Raw genomic sequence first — 25,279 nt, 5'->3', positions numbered from 1 at the left:
TCCTGGGCTCCTGACACTGTCTTACCCTCAGGTTCCTTGAAACACACACTCCTCTCTGACTTGTAATATATTCCACTTAAATCCAAAGCGCTGATACTTTATCTCTCTTTTGTGACACCAGTGTCTCATTTAAACATCTCTATCACTTTTACAGATTCATGGAACATTTTTAAATGAATTAATCTGCAGAAATGTATTGCTGAGAAATGTACCTGGATTTGGAGGTGAGAAAGCCACTGCATCAAGTTGCAGCAACATTTAATGGGAAAAGCTCAGCACTGGAGGCAAATGCTTACAGCCTGCAGTGTAGATTGGATCTGCAAGGCAGCATCTGCAAGGTATCTCGCTGTGCCTGTCTCCACTGGGTCACTGACACTGAGTTCACGTGGCCTCCAGCAGGGTGCTGCGTTGCTTCCCACATTCTCAAAATAGGGAGGGATGTTGGAGGCCCGGGTAATGGAAAAAATAGGGCACGGAAGTAGGATTCCATCTAATGTTGCGCAAAAATGACTTAACATTTCACCTCCCATCCCAAGTGCTTAAGATGCCTGGAAGTGATACAGGCTGCCTTGTTCACACTAAATTCCAGCCATATAAGTCAACCAACTCTCCTGGGAATTTCCCCATTTTTTTTCTCCCCGGATTTTTTATTTCTTCTGTGCTGTCCACTCATTCAGTCTTTTGGGCTGTTTACTTTCACTTCAGGAGAACAGTAGTAGAAGGAGGGGGAGGGAGGCCCCCGTTGAGGATAAGACCGATTTGAATGAGCGTGTGTGCGCACTGATCGCTCTCAGCAGCAGCAGCAGCAGCAGCAGCAAGCAACAGGTCCGGAGGCACAAAACTTCTTCCAAATTCAAATGGCGAAATATAAGCCTTTGCTGGTGGGCTGCTTTATTCTTGTCGGGATCATTTGCACGGTTGCCCTCGTCGCTCTGTGCATCGCTTCACTCGCTGACAGGAGTTGCTCCGGTGGCGGTTTCAGACACGCGGCTGTTTCTGCAGACTCACTAATGTGCTCCGAGATTGGCAGGTAAGTCTCCAACTGACACCCTGCATCAAGTCTGAATGTGAATTCACCTCAACTTTCAATAAAAAAAAAAAAACCCAGCAGATTCCTGGGACATTTCTTGAAATAAATGTTGTGGACTGCTCATACATGCTGTAACTACTTTGTGCCAAATATTGAAGAGGTTTATTTGACCAAGTTTGGACAATACTTGTTTCGTCATTCTCAGAGTTTTGCTGTTTTTGTTTTTTTTCCCCCGTCAGTGTTTGCAGGCTACTTGCAGGCTGCACCTTCCTGCTCATGTGGGCGAGGTAAAACAGCTGAAGTGAGCAATGGCATAAGCAGTTTAAGAGATTTGATAGGCTCCGTCTGAAGAATAGAGATAATACTGTGAGGAGACGGCTTCTCCTCACCCCTTGTTGATCCTTTTCTAACTTCTTTTTTTTTTTACTGGATGTGGGACAAAAGTCCAAATATCCCAGCCAATTTCATTCTTTATGATAAGACGTGACATCGTGTTAAATTTGAGACTCTAAAATCTTTAGTCTCAGGCCTGAATGTCCGAATTACTATATGTTATGAAGTACTCTGACCCCACAGACTATGAAAAGAAGATAAAGAAGCATTTGGTATCTTTGTTCAGCACCTGTGTAAATAACTGTCAGCTCATTTAATTTATGGTTTACATCAGTGTTGACTGAAGTTTACTATTAAATAAGCTATGCAACTTACTGTTAAGATAGGCCTGAGTGCCAGCTGTTACTTTTCCTTGTGTTAATGTTTCACTACTCTTCCTTTCATGTTATATTTTAATGTATGTTCAGGTTGTTCAAAAGCCCACTCCTGTGTCTGAATGCTGCTATATAAACAAACTTGCCATGTCTTGCCTTCCTTTCACTCTTCCCGGTTCACTGTCTTGAAACAGTTTTGTCTTGTGGTTAACAAGAATGTGGACTCAGTTAATCTATCATCATAGGTCCAAATATATAAAAAAAAAAAAAAAAGGAAAAGGTGATGTTATTTAATTTTTTTCCTTCCTCTCTTGACAATGTGTTTTGGATGTGGTTTCTGCCTCATTGTTCTCAGTTGTAAAGAGAGGTTTTCTTTCCTTTTGTCCTCTGCCAAAATCTGTGAGAGGTTCATTTCTCGGGTCACAGCAGAAACAATGAATGTGTTCAGGTCACAGTGGCAGAGATTACAGTGGGCCAACAGGCCGCCTGGTGAGAGGACATTTAAGAACAAGCCCTGACTTTCGGATTCATAAACCCAGTAGCAGTGAGACAAGGCAGTGTGTTTAGTCAGAATGATATAATGAGCTAAACTTCCGCAAAACTTTTTTTTTTTTTTTTTTTGCATGAATTGAATCATTTCATTGTATTGATCAGTGCATGAGGTTCCTTTGTCTTTCTGCCTCTTTCATTTTCCCCATCCTGAAAGACTCTGAGCTGGCTTGACCTCAGCAGAAGCAAAACATCCCTAAAACTGGCATCTCAAGTCACTCAGTGAACACTTCTGATCTCAGGCCAACTTCTCAGTGAAAAGACCCATTCAGTGGCAGCTTCGACTTTAGGTGATGTGCCCTGTTGTGTCTCTTGATTTAGTTGTACAACCGATTGAAAAGTGCTGACATGTCTCACTTTACTTTCTGAGTCAAGTTTATAAAAGTGCCCCGGTGACTTCCTGGCATTGAGACTGAATTCTACACTGAGCATCAGCACATGGTTCAAACTTGCCTTTTGGCAACACTCGCACTAGTACTTTGATGGCCTTAAAAAAAAAAAAAAAAAAAAAATCCCGTTCTGATCTCATTCGGCAATTTAAAAAAAAAAGAAGAAGAAGAGAAAGAAGAAAAAAAACAAATTTGTGAGTTTGGGGGTGGGAAAATATGTAGGCAGAGAGGTAGTGACTGAGCATGTGTTCACACAGTTCCCATAAATGAAGACAATAAATCCGGATGTTTTCCAGGAACATGCTCCTGCAAGGGGGATCAGCAGTAGATGGCGCCATTGCAGCTCTTCTGTGCACGTCGGTGGTCAATCCTCAGAGCATGGGCATCGGAGGAGGATCCATTGTAACTGTGAGGAACAAGACAGGCGAGTCCTCTGCTGTCACCTCTTTGTCTCTGTTAAGTTTTGTTTGCCCGAAAGCATAAAAGAAAAATTCAACTGAAATGTTGTTTTTGTTGGTTTTTTGTTTGTTTGTTTGTTTGTTTGTTTTAGGGGGCATCCAAGTCTTTAACTTCAGAGAGACTGTCCCAAAGTCATTCAAACCCACGCTGTTAAATGACTGTCCAAGTACATTCAGGCTGTCCACTGGTATGCTGCTTCTTCTTCCATTTACACAAATTCAAAGTGTTTACTGACAAATATATGTTCCTGGGACCCAAATACATTGAGCAGCTACATTAAATTCATTCAAACCCTGAATTCTCATTTACTAACCTTTCTAGCGATTAAATTAACTGCCTATACAGGAGAACTTAAGACATCCTTATACCTTAACGTACATTATATTTGCTATTAAGAAGTGCGCGTTAATGTAGTCTGTGGTCTGTTTATAAAGCAGACATCACTTCCATACAAATAGGAGAGGTTGAACTTGTTAGTTTTTAGCATAAAAAAAAATAGAAATATATGTTTTCAATGTAATCCATTCAACCGTCATCTAAACTGCTGTTTACTATATATATTCCAGAATAAGATGAGACTGCTTAACATTATTCCGCCATGCTGGCCTCAGGTCAATCCAGTTCTATTCATATTGTATCAAAATCCATATCCGAGGAGGAATCCAGCCTCGGAGAGGAAAACATCGCTAACAGATCTCGATAGGAGCTTTTCTGCTTGTGCTGGTTGGGTTATAGTGGAGGAGTTGGCATCAGACGGAAAGCCTATCTGCAGCATTCTTGTGAGGGTAGAAAGCATGGATCGTAAACTTTCAGTTCCACAGCCAGAGTTACCTGCTTAACCATTATGTTTATGTTGTTGATAACCAATTAAAGCTTAGAGCTTTGGGACTTTTATTACATAAAACACATTTCCACTGTGTCATGAAAAACTGTCGATAATTACTAATGAAAACACATAAACTATGGATATCTGGTTAGCAAACGTCATCTATTTCAGCTGCTCTATTTCCTCTTTGCTCTTCAAAGGTGCCCAGTGGATCGGCGTTCCTGGAGAGCTGTTGGGCTACGAAGAGCTTCATAAACAGTATGGGAAGCTTCCCTGGGCCAAGTTGTTCGAGCCAACTATTCAGCTGGCCAGGGAAGGCATACCAATGCCAGTCTATTTGGGAAACTTCATGAAGTCTGACATTGTGAAAGGCTATGTGGAAAAGTCATCTCTCTGGTACAACTCCTCACACTTACTGGCAAACTGTCTCAAGGCCCATAGATTGAATCACGTTTGAAGAAAAAAAAAAGATTTCTTTAAAAGAAATTAATGAGGTTGTTACAGATGCCATCATTTTAATGCTGCTGTTGCTGCACAGATCCCAAATCAAAGGCATTTCCCATAATTGCATATGCATTAACTTATTTCATGCCCGTTTTACGTAACCCCTCGGTTAACAATTGACTCGGGGAATTTATCCCTCTACACATTGCATAATAGTTTGGCCCATTTGCCATGCTTGATGTGATAGCAGAGCGGTGCAGACAGTTGTTTCTAGCATAACATTTCAGGAGCAGGGTTCACTGGCTTGGAAGGAGTAGAGTTCTTTTGGGGGGGTTTTCCCCTGCAAAATTGGTGCGAAAAGCCTGGAAAGGTGTAGTTAAAGTTGCACAGACGTCACGGTTTTACATGTTCATGAGCCAGAAAGGAGCCTGAGTGTCGGTTAATTCTGCAACGCAGGTCTCAGTTAGACAGTCAAGATTTAACATTTGGCTGATTTCCAAGAAGCCGTTCAGGGACATGGAAAAAGAATAGAAGGGAATAAAATATATGCTTGTGGCTGCTCCTTTCCCCCCCTTGTTTTTTGTCAGGTTGCAGCTCTTTGGTCTGATCGCCTCTGGTGGTGTCTTGAGTATGTGAGTCAATCAGCTCCGGGATAACAAGGGTCCATAAATGAGTCTTGTTTTGGGTGAACTTTATCCAGACGTGCTTTTGATGCAGCTCAAAGGATTATGAGTCACACTGCCTTTTATAGAGATGGAGGAAGTGGGAGGTCAGGGGCCGGTCATCGGCTACTTGGCTGATCCTCTCATACATTGTGTTGATCACTATCAAGGCGTAAACACTCTATAGTAGCATAACTTTCACACTGTTTAGACGTTGATACAAATTGATGAATTTGTTGCATTCCCATGGGATTCACGCACACGTCTGAGACTTGACCCTGATATTAGATAGAACTGCTGGTCAAAGGAAGTGCTGAAGCTGTCGTTTTTTTCTTGTTTGACGTTAGAAGTGCGTTGTACTTTGTATGTCTGGTGATATCATGGATTTTACATAATCTACTGATGGTCAGTGTGTTTATAAAACGTCATTGAGTCCGCAGTCAAGCTGAACAAAAAAAAAAAAAAAATACCTTGGAATTTAAACAAATTAAACTTGTGCCTCTCTTTAGCATCAAATTACAGTGGCAAGAACAAGTTTGTGAGCCATTTCCGATGAAACATTCTATGTGTTATTAGTAATGCATTTCGATGTGAGCTTCTTTCAAGTCAGACATAGAAACAAACAGTCATTAAAAATTGTGATGAGTAAAGTGCAGCTCTAAATTTTTCACAACTAATTGAAGCTTTTATGATAAATGCAGGTCAGAGCTGAGCTGCTTTCAGGAGCAGTTTGATTCATTTGATTCATTACAGCATCTTCAGCTTGGACATATTCTGAGGACCTCTGTAAGAACAGCTGAGACTGTTGGACACTTATTGTTTCGATGTCTGATAAGAAACATCTTTCTTTCTCTCCTACACTTTGCTGATTATGTGATTAAATGTATTTGTCTGTTTTTTGTTTTTTTTCCTTCTTCTATCAGTGAAATTTTGTGCAACAAGAACAAAACTGTTCTGGGACAGGGAGACGTCCTGAAGTTTCCTAAACTTGCAGAAACCATGGAAACCATCGCACAGAAAGGGGCAGATGCCTTTTACAATGGCAAGATAGGACAAGACTTGATTCAAGACATAAGAGCCGCAGGTTGGTGCTGTGTCAACACAGACAAGCTTGGGGATGCATACCTAAAGAAGGCTTTCAGCTTTTTGTTATTAGAGTGAAACATTATACGTGCATTTACAATCAATCAATAATCTATATGTCTGTCTTAGGTGGAACCTTAAAAATGGAGGACCTGAAATCCTTCCGGGTTCGGGTACAGGAGGCCTGGACTGTTCCACTGGGAAACTATCAGATGCACGTCCCTCCTCCACCTGCTGGAGGCGCTCTGCTCGCCTTCATTCTTCAAATCATGAAAGGTTTGGTGTGACCAGTGTTAATTGCTGTGATTTTGTGATGATTGGTCATGTGCAATGACTCAATATACAGTTTAATCTAGTGCAAAGCTATAACTGAACCTTGATAACAAAGCACAGAGCAAACGGCTAAGATTGGGGGATCATGAATGCAATTTTAATATTTCGCATTCGTTCTGCACCCGCATCACAGGAATAGGATGTATTTATAGCACATATGCATGTGGATTGTTATTTACATGTTAATTGATCCCAGAGCCAGCACAATTGGAATTATAAGTATCAATATTTTAGTGAAAAAGTTCCAGTGAGTCAATGCAATAATGCAAAGAAGTGCTTTTTGTTATAATACTGTCATTCCTCAATAACAGGAAGCAGAACATTTTGTGTGTCACAGTTACATCAACGTCTGTTGTTTGTTCTTGTTTTATTTTGCAGGATTCTCCTTGACTCCAGACTCGCTGGTTGGAGACAAGAAAATTCAGATGTACCATCATTATATAGAGGCTGCAAAATTTGCAAATGGACAAAAGAAGAATGTTTGTGATCCAAGGTTTAACCGTGAGAAGGTTGGTATCTAAATCTCTTTTCAGTGTATATATACGAAAACAAAACTCACATGATCTTAAAGATAAGAGCATGTGTTTGATAACAGTTATACTAAAGTCACAATTTGCACTGGGTACAACTGCAATTTGCTGAAGTCCTGAGGAGTGTTTTAGTGTCTGTTGGTTTTTATTGTTTTGTATGTATAAGGTGTAACTGCTTCGCTCGAGAACTGTTGTCTTCAGCCTTGTTTCCTTGTACAGCTTTTTATCAGCAAAATACTTTTTTACATTTTAGATGTTTGTGTGAAAAGACAGCTCAATGCAAACACATTACATATGTTGGTGATTTTGTTAAAAATGTTTTCTGTTACCTTATTGAGACTAAAATTCTGTTTTCTGATGATTTTGCTGGTTTGTGTCACTAAAAACTAACCTGGCTGATCTACCATAAAAAGAGTGTCCTTCCTTTTATTGTGATCAGCCGAAGACACACCTGTGCAATAATCCCGATGTTTAGTCAGCATCTCAATATGCCACACCTGCGGGGTGGATGGATTACAAAGAAGAAGTGTTCACAAACACAGATTGAGACACGTTTGTGAAAAATATTTGAGAGAAATAAGCCTCTTTGTGTACATAGAAAAAATACAATACCACAGAATATTCAGTAAAATAAGGGGAAAACTTTTTTTTTTAAGTTAAAGATGAACACACCAATATTGCATTATTTCAGATTATCCAATGATATTCTTCTTTGCAGAGTGCTGCCCACTTGATTGACCCCTCGTTTATTAAGCGCATCAGAGAGATGATTTCATCAAATCGCACTTTTGACAACTCTTACTACAACAACATCGACCCCGTCTCTGACCACTTTGGGACCACACATGTGTCCGTCCTGGATGAAGATGGACTGGCAGTTTCAGCCACCAGCACAATCAATCAACTGTGAGCATGAAACTAGAAAAAAAAAAAATCATCAGTAAATTGTGATATGATATCTGTTTATTGTATGAGTCTATGTTTGTATGTTTTGCTGTGTAGGTTCGGTGGAGCGGTTTACTCTCCAAGAACTGGCATCATTCTCAACAATGAGCTGGCTGACTTCTGCGGGAGAGTGGACACACTGAGGGCAGGTAAAGTCACGGACATAAACATTTCCTTTCAAACTATAGTTTAATCGAATCAGGCACCGCAGTCAGTCGGTCTGTTTCCTGTCTGATGTGCTCTGTGATTTTTATCTGACGCAGGTGAACAGCCTCCCTCTTCCATGGCTCCTGTGATTCTGGAGTCAAAGTCTGGGAGCATCCTTGTGATCGGTGGATCGGGAGGAAGCCTGATTACCACATCAGTGGCCTTGGTAACGCAATGATTTTTAAACTATTTCTTTTTTTGTTTGTTTGTTTGCTTCATTGTTTGTTTGCTCACACAACTCTCCTTTAATGTTCTAGTCTTTAATTAATCACCTGTGGCTGGGAATGGACCTAAAAGATGCCATTAAAGCTCGTATAGTGTTTGTGGACGCACAGAACAATGTGAATTTTGAGCCTGGTTTCGACGAGGTGAGGCAGTTTTTGGTGCTGTACTCAAATTACATCATTATTCCCTCATCTGATTAAATTTGCTATTTAAATCACTGGATTCAGACTCCGGTTATAATCCTCCGAAGTCGGACTTGATCTCATAATCACTTCAGGAGTTTCAAGGTAAGACGTATTAATGTGTTCGTGTTTGTGTCTTCAGCCTGTGGCGGACGGTCTCAGAGGTTTCGGCCACAACGTTGGGAGGTGGAAATACTTTCTCAATGTGGTCAATGCAGTTGAAAAAGACAACGGCTGCATCGGGGCCGTGTCCGACAGCAGGAAGATGGGAGCGTCAGCTGGATACTGACCGCATGGACACTTGACCTTCCCACTAAAATATGACCTTAATACTGACAAAACCTTTGGCCTTTTAGAACCAATGAATGTGACGCAGCAACAAAAATGCTGAAGTTTTCTTGCCTGTGTGAAGCTAGTGAGCAACACAGTCAAAAAAAAACCCCAAAAAACAACAATTCAGCCTGAAGGTAATTACAGAATGATTGTGACAGTTTCAAAGCTCTGGAAAGAAATCTGTCGCCAACTAAAGTAAGTGCTCATGCCTTGGCACAATGCAACATGGTTGAAAAGAATTGAAACTAGTCAGGAAACAGCAGCAGTTTGATGTTAACAGGATCAAATCAGGATAACTTTTTAACTATTAGATTTTACAGAAAATCTGCAAAAGATGCTTCAGGAGTTGGAACATAAATAAGCAAAACCTAATACTTAATTTTTGTGCCTTTAATCAAATGTTAAAGGGGGGGGCACAGAAACAGGATTATTTATTAGATATGACAGACTACACAGAATGTTTTGACATGCTCAATATCTGGCATGCATCCCTGAGTTTGTTTTTCTGCCCATATTGACAGCTACCATCACAGCAGGCAGCTAAAACCACTTCCACTGAGTGCCCCAGATACTGTAGTAATCCACTTTTAGGCTGGGAAAGTTTTCATGCACAACTACGAGTGAGGTTGATTGGACAAAAGTGAAGCGAGAAGTTGGTCTTTAAGGTGCTGTAGGTGTAGATCTCAGCTCTTTGTATTGACTGTCCTGTGATGAGCGAGGGACTCATCCATTGCTATTGACTGTGCTCTACTCCCCTACGTGTGATAGATAGTTATTGAAGATCTTCATTATTCTACTACTTTTGTCAGCATCATATTTCAACAGTGAATTGTCAAATACTTAAAGCTGAAACCTCAGACAGAAAGCACTTGAGAGGGTTGTGACTTTGTTTGTCAAAACACTTTTATTCTCTTTCTAAACAAGCATGACTATTTTTTTTTTTAATCAATTGGCAGCTCAGGTCTCTTGTCTTGTTATAACTTTTAGTGACGTGCTCTTCTTCTTTATCTTGGACAGTATAAATACTCACCAGTAATGTCTAACCGTGTTTTGAATCACATTATGTAAACCTGTTTCTCTCACTACTGTCACGTATGGTAGGATTTCATACTCCTTACCATTGTGTTTACTAGAAATGTATGATGAAGGGTGGTAAACAGTGATTAGGACTGTCACCTCAGAGGAAGTAAGTGGAGTTTCCTGTTCTCCGTGTGCCTCTGTGTGATCTCATAAGATACTCCGTGTACTTCCTAGAATCCAGAGGCGTTTGTTCGGCTGACTGGTGACTTCACTTAAGTGCAGGATTGAAATTAAAGCGTGTGTTTGTGAATATCCTGTGTTGGCTGGCAAATACTACTGCTCCCTGCTACCCTGGTCTGTATGATGCAGGCAGAAGATAGATGTATGATCTTTTTCTCCTTTTTTTTAACTGTGTAATTATTTGTGTGAACTGTTTACTGAAGATGAGCCATTAAACTTTAAAGTGACTGAATTGCTCTCAGTTGCCTGCAGAGGCAACTTTTACTGTGACTTTAGAAATGATCTGACACCAACTTGTCTTTTTGTACTCACCTTGTTTTGGTCAAATGTTTTTTATATATATCTATATGGCCTATATCTTTTTATGATGTGAATGTGAATATGGGCGTGATAACAATAAAACATGAAGTTTAAAACAAGACAAGTTTCCAATCTTCTTCATGCATCTCTCACAGCCAAAAGCTCTGATCACTGTTTCAAAGACAAGTGAAACACTTTTCAGTGCAAAGTACATTTCTTCAATCATTTATTCCTAGAGGAGTTTGACGAGCAATAATCGGTACCAGGTTTTCCCATTTGCCCTGTTTTGAACCAGCAAGGAGACAAAGAAAGCAGTAATGAGATATATTTGAGAAGAGAAACTTCGGAATTAGTAATGATTTCTTAAGTACATTCTGCTCTGATTTCCTTTGGGGTACGAAATGGGACTTATGAGAACATGCAGATTTCAGTCTGTGTGTGTTAAGTGTCGCTGTCTTTGTCGTATGACAAATGACTTAATCTGGGTAGGTTGTGACTTCATAGCTTCAGTGTCACGATAATATGTTATTTATGCAAATAACAGCCATATAAAGGAAGGATCATTTTAAAGTATGTAGAAAATGCCACTCCACTAATGGGTTTTCACTCAAAGAGCTAAATAATCCTGTAACGACTCTTCACACTCTCAGTGACAAAGGTCCTTGATGCAGCAAATTATCTCAACTGAGGTTTTCAGATACTTTTTTGCATGTGTTGGTTTTTTCTTTTCTTTTTTTTGTTAGTTTTTTTTTTTTTTGTATCTGTCCCAAGGCAATAAATCAAATTAAAAGTACTCACAGACTACGATTTACACAGAAACTTTTTTTTTTGTTCATGCCTGGAGGGTTAGTAAATTGGCCTGTCAGAGTTACATAATTTGGAAGTTCATCATAACTGTAGAAATAAGACTGTGCTTAATTGGGCCTTCAGGAAAAATACAAGTGTGGCAGAGATTTCCTCTTTTTTTTTTTTTTTTTTTTTTTAATTCTTCCTGTTCTTCATAGTATGCAACTGGTATCAGGTACTATATCTGAAAATCATATGAAACTGGGCTGATAAGGTGTATATTTGAAGAAACACTGATGTTCGGAATGTGAGTCTGTGCACCTCTTAAACCAGCTCTCCTTTTTGTCCATATCGACTTAAGCTCACTTATGAAAAAGAATGAAATATCAATTTCCTAGAATGTATTTTTTTCCCCCTAAATCTTTAACTTTCTATCTTCACTCTCACTTCAAGCAGCCTATCGGTGACTCAAATGGACAAGAAATAAGTAATCTATTATAACTTTTCCATCATTTCAATATGGTCCTCAACATTGTAGCATATCAACATTTGAACATTATATCACCACAGTGAGTCGGCGGTTTTCATCTTTTTGGGGATGTTTTGCTGTATAATAGCTGTTTGAAAAGATGTGTGTGGGAGGCTGCAAAGAAATTGCCCATATGGGATGAATAAATTTGTCTGAATCTGAATCTCAACATTTGATTTCTGGTGAGAAATCAGATCACTTGAACTCTTCTGAGGAGGAATTCCTTTCAGGTGTGTGACATTTTACAAAAAGTAGTGTGTAGCGCATGTTCCAGTTCTCATGTCTACCAGTTGTGAACAGCTGCACTAAATCCCACAGCTTTTTGTAAGACGCCCCACACCACAATGGTTGGAAACCAGCGCTTTAATCTTCAACAATGCGTTGCCTTTTAAGCTGCTTATATTATCCGTCGTGCCTTATCTCTTGCTGAAAACTGTCAGTGGAGTATAAAAGGCAAATATTTCCCTCGGAAATGCTGACAACTGACTGTACAAAGTTTCATCAAACAGTAGTACCCCAGTAAAGCGCCACAAAACTGCCAAAAAGTTAAAGATTCCCCCCCCCCCGGGATTAATAAAGTATCACTCCTTTATTCTATTAACTGTACACATGTGCAGTAACAGAGATAACTTCAACAGCAGCTAAGTTCACAGACAAATGCAACAAAAAAACTAAAAATCTCTACATACAGTATACATTCAATAGGTGGTCAGTCTAACAAAATGATTAAAAACGGTGAATGAGAGCACTTACACAAGGGTTGTAAATTGTTTTATTCTTTTAAATAAATATTTATCTGGCGGGTATTGTGGATACTAAACCACTTAGTTTCATGACATCTGAACCTGTCATCTAAGGCAACAAGCTCACATGGAATCTCGTACATTTCAGTAATTATGTAAGTCATTTATGATCCAGCTGAGGAGAGCGGCTGTGAGTCCCAGCGGTAACAGTGGGCAGCAACAGCTGTAATGTTGTTATGAGGTCATTATAGGCCATTGCACTATGGGCCGAGAGAAAAAATTACTTGAAGTCATTATCTGTATTACGTGGGACTGAGGTGATGAAGTCCTTCATTTTCACAGCCGCTCATGTCTGATCCCTGTCTCACCTCAAATGAACGGTCCTGATATTATACATTAGAAATGTAAATGACAGAAACTCATCCTGAGATCTGCTCTCTTTGTTTTTTGTAGATTTTCCACGTTGATAAATCCTTAATTTCAGGCTTATTCGTATCTGATCTTTGCTGAGCAATTAAAATGGCTTGACACTACTAAGCATTCAGAACAAAAGAAAGCCCCGTAAATAAAAGAGTTCACGATTGCCTGTGAGAACATTGTGTTCACAGATGAAGATTTCCACATTTTCAGGTACTTTTTTTTTTTCATACATCAGCCAAAACAAAACAACAAAGAACAACAACAACAAAACTGAGTCTATCCTCCAATGACAAGCAATTTTTTCAAGAATGTGTTAATCACACTAAATGTTGAGGTAACATTATTTCAGTAGATTCAGCCGAGGCACTGTGTTTTACGAACGATGTGCACATCTTTCAAAGCAAAGAATGGAACATCCGGTGCCAGAAACAAACATTGTCAGTTCCAACTTTCTAATCTCTAAGGGTTGTAGCACTGGTGTCAAGGTTCACGCAACCACAGTCTCTCTGTGTAATCGTAGACATGTTTATGACTCAGTAACCTGCTGCATACGCCCACTTGCGAGGATCTGACTGAGCGTGGAGTCCCTCTTTATGACGAACGATGGCCTGCACCACAGCTCCCGTTGATTTGAGGTACTCTGTCTCGTGGTTCTTACTTGCCAAACCTTCCATGACGTCCTGTGAAAAGCAAAACGCCTTTGAGCATACGATGGCTTTGTGCAAAAGAACGGAACCGCTATGTACTCTACATAAACGCTTTATAATTATTTTGACGTCACAGTTCTTGTTTCTACATGCACTGTGAGTCCTAACTGAGTCACCAGGAGCTAAACTATCTGCTGTTGAGGAGGAGAGGGAGACGGTTGATTAAGCTGCAAGAGCTGACAAGAGAAGCAGTAGTTTCTATTGAAAAACATGACATAAAATAGAACACAAATACGTGCTTGGTAGGACAATGGTTCCTGGCTACAAATCATACGTCACTCATAAACAACGATGCATTTGTGAGAACAGTGTGTTTGTGGGATGAGCAGCAGAGCTGAAATGACCAGTTCTTTTCTGTCAATTCCATGAAGACAATTCAACTTTTAAGTATTGCTCTGTATTGGAGAACATATTTGCAAGTCATGCATGTTCTTATCTCTATTGCTCATTGTCTAAATAGCACAACTTTTACAGCCCCATTAGGCAGATTACCGAACACACTGTCGGCATAACGGTGTTGGAAAATTTTCTCCCTGTTGTTACATAACATTGATCCTTGAAGGTAGGCACGATGATGAGTGCCCCTGGTACCGGTCAAGACCGTGCTGTAAGGATTCAGTGCATGCTGGTGTTTGGGATGAGGGATTGTCTCCCTGAACACCACAACACCAGACTTTTAGTTGCATATTTCAACGTTGTTTGCTGTTTGTAACACTCACTTTGTCAAAGCCGGGCTCCGCTACAGTGGTGTTGGGGCTCAGCTGGTTGTGGATCCTTGGGTCAGACACAGCTTTTTCCAGATCGTAGTCAAAGAACAGGGCATTGAGAATCACCTGTAAGGAAAAGGAAAAGGTTGTTGTGAAATTTTCACTTCCCTATGAAAGATCAAAGTTTTAATACCATGATCAAAGATATTGTTACCTTTACATATCTTTCAACTGAGACCGCAAAAATCTCAAAGTGTATAGTCACTTCTTGTTAAGCTTAAAGGGGTCATATTACGCAAAATTGACTTTCTAATGGTTTTCCAACAGTAATATGCATCCCCATATCTGGAAACGATGTCCCAGAAGTGTGCGCTCCAACAAGCGAATCAGAAATCAAGCCCTATATAGTGTCATCTGGGGTTTAGCCAATCGCAATCAAGGCAGGCCCTCCCTTCGACCCTCCCATAATTTGGCAGCTCAGCTCTGGCACATGGCACCATGAGAGGAAGTATTTCCTCCTCTTCCCAGGATAGGCATGTGTGGGCGGAGACAGTCCAGCTCTCAAAGACACAGCCGATTGTGAATGCAGCTCATATGATTAAATATTCAAGTGGATGAAAATCAAATATAAGCTGGATTTGGGACCACAGACTTTGAATACAATGTTTGTGGACCAATGAGACCCATGTGAAAGTGTTGCAAAGCTGTATAATATGACCTCTTTATACATTACAATACATAGCAGAAGTTTTATTCTTGACACAAGAGAGGTGATAGCCCTGCTTCACCTAAATTTAAAAATACTTTTGCTTGATCTGCTTTATCAGCCTACTGGTAAAGAACCATTAATCGGAATTTTGTTGTTGTTGTTGCTGTTGTTGCTGTTGGTGGTGGGTAAGTAGACAAGCATGTTGCACTCTGAATGTAAATGTAAATGTGAATCAGGAATATGTCTTAGTCTTACCTCAGCAATGGAAGTTGTGATTTTTGTTCCTCCTGAGCCTCCAACCACCATCTTAACCACGTTGTTTTTGTCAAACAGGATGGTTGGACACATAGAAGACATAGGTCTCTTCCCTTTAAACACAATTTAAGCATGATATCAATTTCTTGTGAAAACTACAACAAGAATTTATCGGTTCCAATTTGTCTATTTATCTAATCTAAATAATACAAATGTGAATTGATAACCTAAATAACAATCTACAGTTCTCACAAGGACAGGTTGGCAACCAAGTGACCTTTAATTTATCCTACAGCTTAAAATCTTATATATGTGATGGCTTTACTGGTTCTGAGAGCCTCTCCAGTGTGTATAGTTTCAATGTATGTTGATATAAATGTCTTACTAATCTTACCAGGTCTGATGAAGTTGGATGGTGAAGGAGGAACACCAAATCCATTCGTGATGAATGGGGAACTGAAGTCATCCATCTCGTTATTGAGAATGATCCCTGTTGACCTTGACATGACTTTGGAACCCAAACTGCAAGGAAACACCAACCATTAAAACATGATGCCGGTTGCAAGCCTGAAACTGATGGAATAAGATGTTTGGAGTTAATCCGGGCGTCGTACTATTGGTTGATGGTGCTGGTGGCGGCGACTGCGCTCCCATCTTCTGCCACAATAGACAAATGGGCCGTTCCATGGTTTTCTGGCAGGTAGAACTCGGGTTCATAGTAGTTCATATGATGTGTAGTGTTATCCGTAATCTTGTCACGAAGGATGCTGGCATATGATTGGGAAGTCATATTCTGAACCAGCTGATAGGAGAGATTTTTAATCATTACAATCAAATATTGGAAAGCATACCATTTGCCATACATTCACATATTTGAATATTTCTAATCAGCAATAGCAAGTCACTTTTTTTTTCATTTGTGTTGGAGGATACAGAGCAATAGGAATACATATTTACGCTTCAATATTGTATTTGCTATAACAGAAAATGCAAAGTCAGTGTTTGTTTGTTTTTTTCCAAAAAGTTTCATGCCTGAAATGTTATTTGTCCAAACAGTGAATGCTCTTTTTTTATTTGACAGTATCATGGCAGTACAAATACAGCTTTGATGTGTTCATACAAATGGCTCTGATACAAACTGTCCAACTGGTATCACTTTTAAATTTAGTCTTTTCAAGAACAAATCCTGCTACGGATGACCACACTTGTGGGAGGTATGATTTGCAGTTCTGCAGGAATTCAGATCAAGCAGCCGTGACATAGTTAATTTTTAGTTTCATTTAAAACGTTTGTGTTGCAGAGATTTTAAAAATTCATAATACTGCTGTGAAGATTTTGTTAAATAAAACATACAAGTATCAGATTTCTATTTGTTACAGATTATATGCTGACTTTCTTTATTAAGGATCAAAAAATATGTATAGAAATTCTAAAACTTGTGTTTTGTTAAGGGTCCAGGGTGATGTTCACTTCTGAGCTGATCTAAACAACAACTCTTTTAAATAAAGCCAAATCTTTCTTTGATGGCTCTTGTAGTCATGTGCTGTCATTGAGTATAAAATGTATTCAAAAGACTGCATCCAACAAACTTTATGAAGATGAACAACAGAAATAAAGCCCTATTTCAAATACAGACACAAAATAGAGACTGTTCTCTGTTCACTCTGCATGTGTTTTTGTAGTATACTTAATTTAGAAACCTCATTTGGCATGTAACTTAAATTTCCTGTTAATGTTGATAGCTAGAAATTGTTCGACTCCAGAGGTACGAAGACAACTTCTGTAGCAGACCAACCACATTGTGTGGGTGTGCATGTATGTGGTGTATCTTTGTTTGACTAATTTGGGTTTTGTTCATTGAGGCCGATACCAACTGAGCTGTGAAGCTGTAAAGCTGCTGTGAATGTGAAACGTGCAAAAGTCTTTTCACCTTCAATGATGAATACACATTTATTTATATATTAGAAAGAACCTTAAAAATTATATGATGACATCAAATATGAAGCCCATTCCCTCAACTTCAAAAGAAAGTGGCAATCAACTCACATCTGTTATGTTGAGATACGCGGGATCTCCGAGCAAGGTCCTCTTTGCATAAGCAAAGCGAAAAGCCTCCAAAATACGATGGTAGGTCAGGATCTTTTTCTCAGTGCTTGAGACACTATCTGGGGTGAAGTTGTAACCTGTTCAGAACACAGCAAAGTAAGATCTGTTGAACTATAGCCTCACTTGTCGGTTCTTGTGGGATTCTGTGGGCATAAGCGAGTGGCAGAGACAAAACGGACATCATCTGGACTGTTCTGGTGTTTCCATCTGCCCTAAATGAGGCTGTGAGCAGAACCGGGGCATTAGCCTGAGCTGACAGATACGGGAGGAGACGACAGGGAGGCTGGTGGAACAGGAGGGTTTTGGTTTGATGGGTTTCAGCTGTCGGACAGAGACAGGAAGTCACGGTAAATCACAAGGATGGGGAATTTTTTTTTTTGCCAGTGACTAAAATGTGTGTTTCGTGTCACACAACCCTTTGACTGTGTCCAATTAGAGGTAAATTGCTGAGATTAGTGTAAGTGTGTGTATGTGTGTGTGTGTGTGGGGGGGGGGTTACACTGAGTGGGCGTCCAGTCAGAGGAAAGGAAAGGTTTGAGGAGATTAATTACTTGAGAAGGAAGTTTCCCAACTAATCCTCAGAGGCAGACATAGTCAGTGTACTGAGGCGGAGCTGAAGCAGTGAGGCAGCGGCTTCACAGACCAACAATTTGGATTTTATGGCCCGTGTTTAAGTGTATGACAAGGCAACAGAAGGAGAAGATCCAACGGATGATTCAGACAGAAAAAAGATAATGACTACATGATGAAAAAGATCAATGTTTGGACTGAATTCATAAGCGACATCTTCATTTTCTGATCCGACTCCAAGCTTCTCAGGTGTGAAGGCACGGATTGCAATTACCTTTGGATCTTAATTACTCTAATAAAACAAAAGTCCTCCTGTCATGATTGCAGAGCAGTTCCCTCATGGATTTTCGCTTCACTCCCTAAATTAGACAAAGCTGAATCCCTACTTGATGTTGCTTCAGTAGCTTTGCTTTGTGTGATTTTGAGGCACCATCTGTTTGCATTCAACAAGTCATCCTGTCCATTTGCACAACTCAAATGAGAAAATGACAAGTTCATTGTGGATGGAAATAAATTCTACATTGTCTTGTTTAGATTTGTTGCCTTTGACAGTCAAAATGAAGTCGCTCTGTGTCTTACAGTTTTGTTGAAGAAGCTTAATGTAACCTTCAATCAAAAAAGGTTGTTTTTTTTTTATTTATTTATTTCAAGAGTGGATTTGAAGTGCAGCGGATCAACAAAGTGCTTACAGCAGAATCCATCCTGTGAGAGTGATTACGGAAGAGAAGGCATGCTCACATTAAAGCACATTCTCTCCCACTCGGGATGTTTTTTTGGACAAGACATCAAGGCTTACCGTTCAAGATGTTTAATATCAGTGCAAGCACAGGGCCGCTAGCGGGGGCACCGGGAACCGCCATGGTGTACTCCCCCACATTCACCCTCAAATGGGTCTCATCCAAGACAGGCGTATAATCCTCCAGATCCTTCATTGTAATGATACCGCCTAAACATGGAAACATGAATTGACAAACACTGCAACTGCACTTGAAAAGAACCGATAATTCCATTTCTCCTCAGCCTAGAAATTGCACATGCAGAGAGTGTCTGCATACAGGCGACATGTGAATTCATATATATATATATATATTCCAAAACAATGCAGTCTACAGAAATAGATGCTCTGGCACCACCACCAGTTTGATCGTTTATTGTTATTAAACAAGAAACGATCAAACTGGAATCTCAACCACTGATGTTATTACAATGGGCTTGTTCAACTTTTGAGTCAGTGAGAACAAATCTACTCTATTGCTGATAAAGCAGCATTCATAATGCGACTTTATGAGGGACTAAACATTTCTACAAATTGTAAATTACTTTAAGACGGGAGATTTCAAAGTGGAAAACGCTCTCACGTGCTTTGTCTCATGATAAGTTGTATTTGGTTGGATGCCATATCTAATCTTGTTTTACAATACGAGTTACGGTAATATTTTTAACAGCTGCTTTGCTCCAAAGCCATTAAACCACAGAACTCTTCTTGTGTTACTTTTAGGGCTTGAGAACGAGTCAAGCATATTTTGCATTGCAACTGTTACACTATTACAGGCATTGGCCTGTAATAGTGTAACAGTTGCAATGAACAAAAGCTACATTACATTGTCAATAGTTAACAAATAGTTCATAGTTCTGCCATCACCTTCTTTCATATTATTGTGATTCATTCTTCAGTTGGAGCCTGTCCCACACTTTGAAAACTAAGATGCAAGACTCTACATGGGATCTTAGAAGATAGTAGAAATACTACCTGCTGCCTGAATATCATTCACCAGGTTCAAAGCCAGTTCTCCCTTGTAGAAGGCATCAGGTCCTTCTTCGGCTATTCTTCTGTAGGTTTTTGCCAGCTGGGGAAATCTGATGGTGTCATTTTCTTTGAGAATGTCACCATTTTCCCCACAAAACACTTCGCTGGGAGAACAGAGGGGTACATATTTTCAGGACGCCGGTCAACAATATAATCATACATAACTGATAATTGGTTTCTACTTCTCACCACAGAGCTGTGTCATTCAGGATTGTCTCCCTCTTGCTGGACAGAGCTTTGGCCAGTGCCCTTCCTAAAGGAAATCCTTCTTCTGCCAGAGCAATGCTCGGCAGAAACAAGTCCCTCCAAGGTAGTTTCCCATGTCGTTTGTGTGCCAGCTCATAACCTCGAATCTCCCCCGGCACAGCAATGGACAGCCCTCCTGCAAACCATACAGGCCATTTAAACAGATGGTTGTGCTCACTGAATAATTCTGCTTCGTGTTAGGACACCAGTACTCATCATTTTTTAATATCTCTGCTATGTGATTGATATTTGTCTCAAACTTTACGCATAACTCTTTTTGCTCTATTGCAATGTACCATACAGCTTAAAAAAATTTAATTTTGTCTGCTCGTGTTTCAAGTTCAGTTGTCCTGCACTGTTAACATGTCAACAGCTTGATTACACTTCTACCCATGCCCGATGACGCCGGTTAAAAATTACCTGTCTGAGATAAATCCGTACTGTTCTTAAACATGTTCTCCGTCGCATTGAGTGGTGCCACCTCCCTGGCATTGATGGTCTCAGTTTTGCCTGTGTAAAGATCACAAAACTGAATTAAAGGATTTCTGATCATCAGAAAATTTTTTATGTTTACGTTGTGCTCTTGAATGGAACTGTTTGCAAAAGTGTACCAGTCTTTGCATCAAAGATGGTAAAGAAAACCCCTCCTCCTATGCCCATACTGTGAGCATTCATCAATCCAACACACAGTAAAGCAGCTATAGATGCATCCACCGCAGATCCCCCTTTCAGCAGCATGTCTCTGTGGTATAAAATAAAATAAAAAAAGGATACAAACACACATGAGGAAGAGAAGAGGTGTAGATTTGTTTTACACTTAAGATCTTAAGACCGTGTGGGCAGAAAGAGAAATAAATAAAGCAGGTTATTCTGCTAAATTTATGTGTGTGATTATGTGTGGAGTCTCTTTGATTACTCCGTAGGTTTGCATAGACTGATATGTACATTTGTGTATACTGTAACTCATCTCAAAGAAACAAGATCTCACCTGCCAACATCTGAACATGTCCCAGCATCTGCTGCCACCGCTGCTTTCCAGTTCCCCTGCTTACTTGGGTGCTTTTGACTCCCAATACCAAAGTAGACGCCGCAAAAAGTGGCAACTGCTGCGATGAGCAGCAAACCCAGTGCCACAATCACTGTCTTCTTCACCATTTTTGTAGTGATAAGTGAACAATTCAATACCTAAAAATAGAGAAACGCATCTGTAGTATGTGCCACCATAAACCAAACCCATATGACTTTAGTTTAGTGTCCTGAAACATTTCATATACTTTCTAAAAATTCTAAATATAATTCAATGAAAGTAAGTTGAATAAGCTATGAAAAAAAATTGCAAACTTTTTCCACAATCAAAAATGACATTGTAATCATAAAACAGGACAAAATCATTTAACCTATTTCAACAGCCATACATTTAAGTTAAGGTGCTACAACAACGTACATGTTACAAGTTCATGCCTACCAATTAAATCCAGATTGTAGCATTCGAAACACCTTGACGGCAGCTTGTTGCTCAGATGCTGGTGTCCTAATAGTGACCAAGAAAAAGGACATAAGCTACTCTCCCCTTAATACCAGGAAGTTGTGTCTTTGTATCTTTGTGTTGTGTGACAGCATGTGCAAACATGCGAGGAAATAACTATAATTTGTTTTCAAATTGTCTTTGCAGCAATGTAACTGCTCCGCCTCCCCGGGGAGGCTCGCTTGAAAGTGTGAATGCACGCTGGCTAAAGTATATCATTTGCTCACATATATATTTGAATAATCATACTGCTTCATGTCTTAAAACAATGTGGTTTCGATTACATGATTAAGATGAAGGTCAGACGACACTTTTCGAAGAATTACACTTAAAAATCAATAGCACATTCATCCAAACCTCAACCTGCCCTCTTCAAGTCAATCATTTTATCACCCTGATCCTCACTACTTAAATGTTTTACGTTGGCCTCATTAGAGAAGCCTCGGGCACAGCAGCACAGGCAGATCCTAAAAGCTTTGGGATACATGTTAACACATAGCTTTATAGAGAGGAAAATGTATGAAGCGCCTTTAGGCCCTCAGATTTTCTTCCCCCATAAACTTTTCCGACAATTGAATAAATGAATATTGTTGTTGTATAGCACCTGCGTTTGGGGCTGCACTGTGCCAAATAACAGTGAGATTAACATTTGATTGTTCCCACCATAATGTTCACAAAAAGCAGGATTGGATTTAAAAACAAAACAAAACACTATAGTTGGCTGTCACAAAGACATTTTCCAGTGAACGATTAGCAATTGCCATCGCCTTCTGGATATAAATGCTTAAAATAATAAGGTCCACTCAAATATTGAAAGTGCATATTACAAAGACTAAAATTTGGTTCGTTCCTGCCAAGAACTCTTTAAATTGTTATTCCAACAAAGTAAGGTGGTGTGATTCATGTATTACAATGCAGAATAGCTCTGAATAAATATTTGAAATGATGTGACTTGGAGGCACTCAGTGTACCCTCTTGTCTGAGCTTTCTGCAGCTAAAAAGACAAAAGAAAAAAGAAAGCTTGAGTATTTTAGCGTAATGTTACCTCCAAACCCTCAAGCGTCTTAAATGCAGATTCTTTGGTCTGTCAATGGAATATTATATAAGAGTAAAGGGCATTACATCACGTCTCAAACTACAAAATCATCTGAATAACTGAAAGTTAGAGGCACAATATTGAAGTAAAAGAACCTGTGGAACGATTTAAACTCAATCCCATGTCTCCAATTTAGAAAAGGGTTCTTGTGTTTTTTTTAATATAATTTACCTTCACAGACATTTAAAAGAAGTTTCTCTCTTACCTTGATTCCTGTGCGGGCCTTGGCAGCTGGCTGTTCACTCTGAGCCTCTAGAGCAAATGATAAGTAAGAGAGTTACTGAGCTTCTCAATATTTAACTGTCACAAAGTCATTAAACTTTAACCCCTGCCGCCATAAACTTTTGTTACTAATTTGGTTAAAAAATGCAGGCAGAAAACTGAGATGTCATTCTTAAGCAATCACTTGTCTGTACTCAGTCTGTACACACACACATACATGTTATTCACAGACAAAATGTAAGACCCTGAAACTACAGGAAGTAAACAGCCATCTCATGAAAGGTTCTTTATCTGCACTAATAATTAAACTTATCTGTGAAAAAAAGATTAACCAGCAGTAGCCTTGGCTTGCTGAGTTGTTCATTTTGTATAGATGACACATGACTCCAAGTAATCAGCATTTCCACAAATGATAAAGTCGGGCCCTGTTTCACATCTCGAATGCGATGCAACTCTAGAGTAAATGTTGATATTTTTTTATTATTTTTTTTTTTAATATGACAGCTCACAAAACCTTTGATATTTATAAGCTTTAAATAAAGTGCCTCCTCACCAGGAAAATGAAGGCTTTCAGGGCTGCGAGGGAGAGGATCACATCTGCCATGAAGGGAGGAAAAAAGAACAAACTGCGGGGGGACGGTGTGAAGGACTGCAGGGCCGGAGGAGAAGGGTCAGTTAAATAAGCAGCCAGGCCAATAAGGTGGAGAGCAGCAAGGAGAGGGCAGAGGACTTACTCAACTTTGACACAGTCATCCCACACATCCTCTCCCAGGTAAAAGAACAGCTACTCCTACCAATTACAAAGGAACCTTTGAATCGGTCCGTTCATGCCTCACTTCACTCACACCCTTCTTGAAACTCCACCTATTAGATGCTTTAAAGAAGACCACGCTGGAACAAAATATCTAAATTACCCTCCCTCCTGATTGTCTGAAGGTGTTCATATACAATTATCCCAAAGAAATCTTCCTCGGATATAAGTTGTAGCTGTAGGTTATTCCGGGTGAACAGACCTCCTTCATAAGGAAAACACGTACACACGCTTTAACACATTTCACAAACAAAATGATTCCACTTTCCAAACCTGAATTCAAATGAGAGCGATCATCAAAGAAGTCTGCATATGCGTAATCTCTGTTTCCTCTCATTCGTCTCCATCATTGGACACGTAGATCCAGCTGTGACAACACCAACAGTTGATGTTTGTTTTTCTCACAGCTGTAGCCCTCGGTGCTGAACTGAAGAGCCATGCTCAGTCACTCCCCAGTGTTTCGCAAAAAAAGAAAAGAAATGCATCCAAGGATGGTCAAGAACAACACAGTTGTGTGTGCGTCCAGCATATGACAAAATTGAGTTACACACTGTAGATGGGGAGTACACAGTATTATTCACAAAAACAGCAGGTGGGGATACTGACCCGTGTTCCAACTGATTTACTAGGAACTAAAAATGTACTTTAACAACAACTTCAACGTATGCAGCTTACATATTAGTCCAAAGTCGACTTAAACTTTTTTCTTTTTTTTTCCTCTCTGAAGAAATGGGAGAGTAAAATGCTTCACTGTTGGGTGGACAGCTGTTTACTCCTGGGACAAACATTTACCACAGGTATACAACAAGGAGCACACAACAAACACTGGCCGAGGAACTGATTTACAGAGACGAGTATCCTGTTCGTGGTTGGGGAGGTGTTAACGCTACCAATGGACAGCAGTGGTTTGTGAATCAGTTAATATAGTAGACAGACCCGATATGTCACACCATTAAAAAATAACCTGGATGCCTGAGTCAGACAATGTGGGATAAGCGACCATCTGGCCACCAAATACTCAGTGTCAACAGGTTAGTCGGAACGAGCTTGTGATTCTCTTTGAATTTAAATGGCTGCAAAATGTCTCATAAACCACAGAGTGATGGCAGTGTCCCTCAGTGAGCGTGAAACATTAACAGAAGGCAAACAAGCTCTGAAGAGAATCAAGCATTGTTTCTTGCATGCTGTCGGGAGGGCCTCTAGCTGCAAACCCTGACACATCCTGCAGCACAGTATTCACGATCTCTACGCATCTGTTTGGAGAAACAAGGCAGACAAAACTCTAGGTGTGCAGTGCCATTATAAACTCACGAAAAGATGGTTTTAACTTCTCAAATACGCTCTTGTCCCTCTTGTCTTTCTTGATCTGAAGCAACTCTCCAGAGGATAGGAAAGGAAATCCAGGTCTGCTTGATGCAGCTACAGCAACCAAGTTTCTCATCACACATCAATCTTTTGAACAAGAGTCGTCAACAAAAGAACCATATTGAATGTGACGTGATGTGATTACCGAAATAGTGGTCAGCGCCAGATGAATCTCTACAATCCATTTAGGATCAGCATTGAGGTGCACAAC

The 25,279-nt window shown here is 39.9% G+C and overlaps 2 protein-coding genes across 2 annotated transcripts; one reads left to right on the top strand and one right to left on the bottom strand.

Moving 5' to 3' along the window:
- Positions 1-857: 857 nt before the first annotated feature.
- Positions 858-10,560, top strand: ggt5b (gamma-glutamyltransferase 5b; the record flags this gene model as incomplete). The annotated part of the gene is made up of 12 exons (XM_080510197.1): positions 858-1,030; positions 2,972-3,099; positions 3,226-3,321; positions 4,161-4,356; positions 5,990-6,150; positions 6,279-6,425; positions 6,861-6,991; positions 7,731-7,918; positions 8,015-8,106; positions 8,221-8,330; positions 8,422-8,532; positions 8,714-10,560. 12 exons carry the CDS (start codon positions 858-860, stop codon positions 8,858-8,860), a joined length of 1,680 nt encoding a protein of 559 aa, XP_080366323.1. The 3' UTR covers positions 8,861-10,560.
- Positions 10,561-13,475: 2,915 nt separating this feature from the next.
- ggt1b (gamma-glutamyltransferase 1b) lies at positions 13,476-21,204 on the bottom strand (the record flags this gene model as incomplete). The annotated part of the gene is made up of 12 exons (XM_080510188.1): positions 13,476-13,622; positions 14,369-14,482; positions 15,321-15,433; positions 15,715-15,842; positions 15,935-16,122; positions 17,367-17,503; positions 18,793-18,942; positions 19,747-19,907; positions 19,993-20,185; positions 20,470-20,559; positions 20,661-20,791; positions 21,038-21,204. 12 exons carry the CDS (start codon positions 21,202-21,204, stop codon positions 13,476-13,478), a joined length of 1,719 nt encoding a protein of 572 aa, XP_080366314.1.
- Positions 21,205-25,279: the final 4,075 nt, after the last annotated feature.

The sequence above is a fragment of the Blennius ocellaris genome (genome assembly GCF_963422515.1).
Source record: "Blennius ocellaris genome assembly, chromosome: 15".
Lineage (NCBI taxonomy): Eukaryota > Metazoa > Chordata > Actinopteri > Blenniiformes > Blenniidae > Blennius > Blennius ocellaris.
This window is presented reverse-complemented; position numbering and strand designations above follow the sequence as displayed.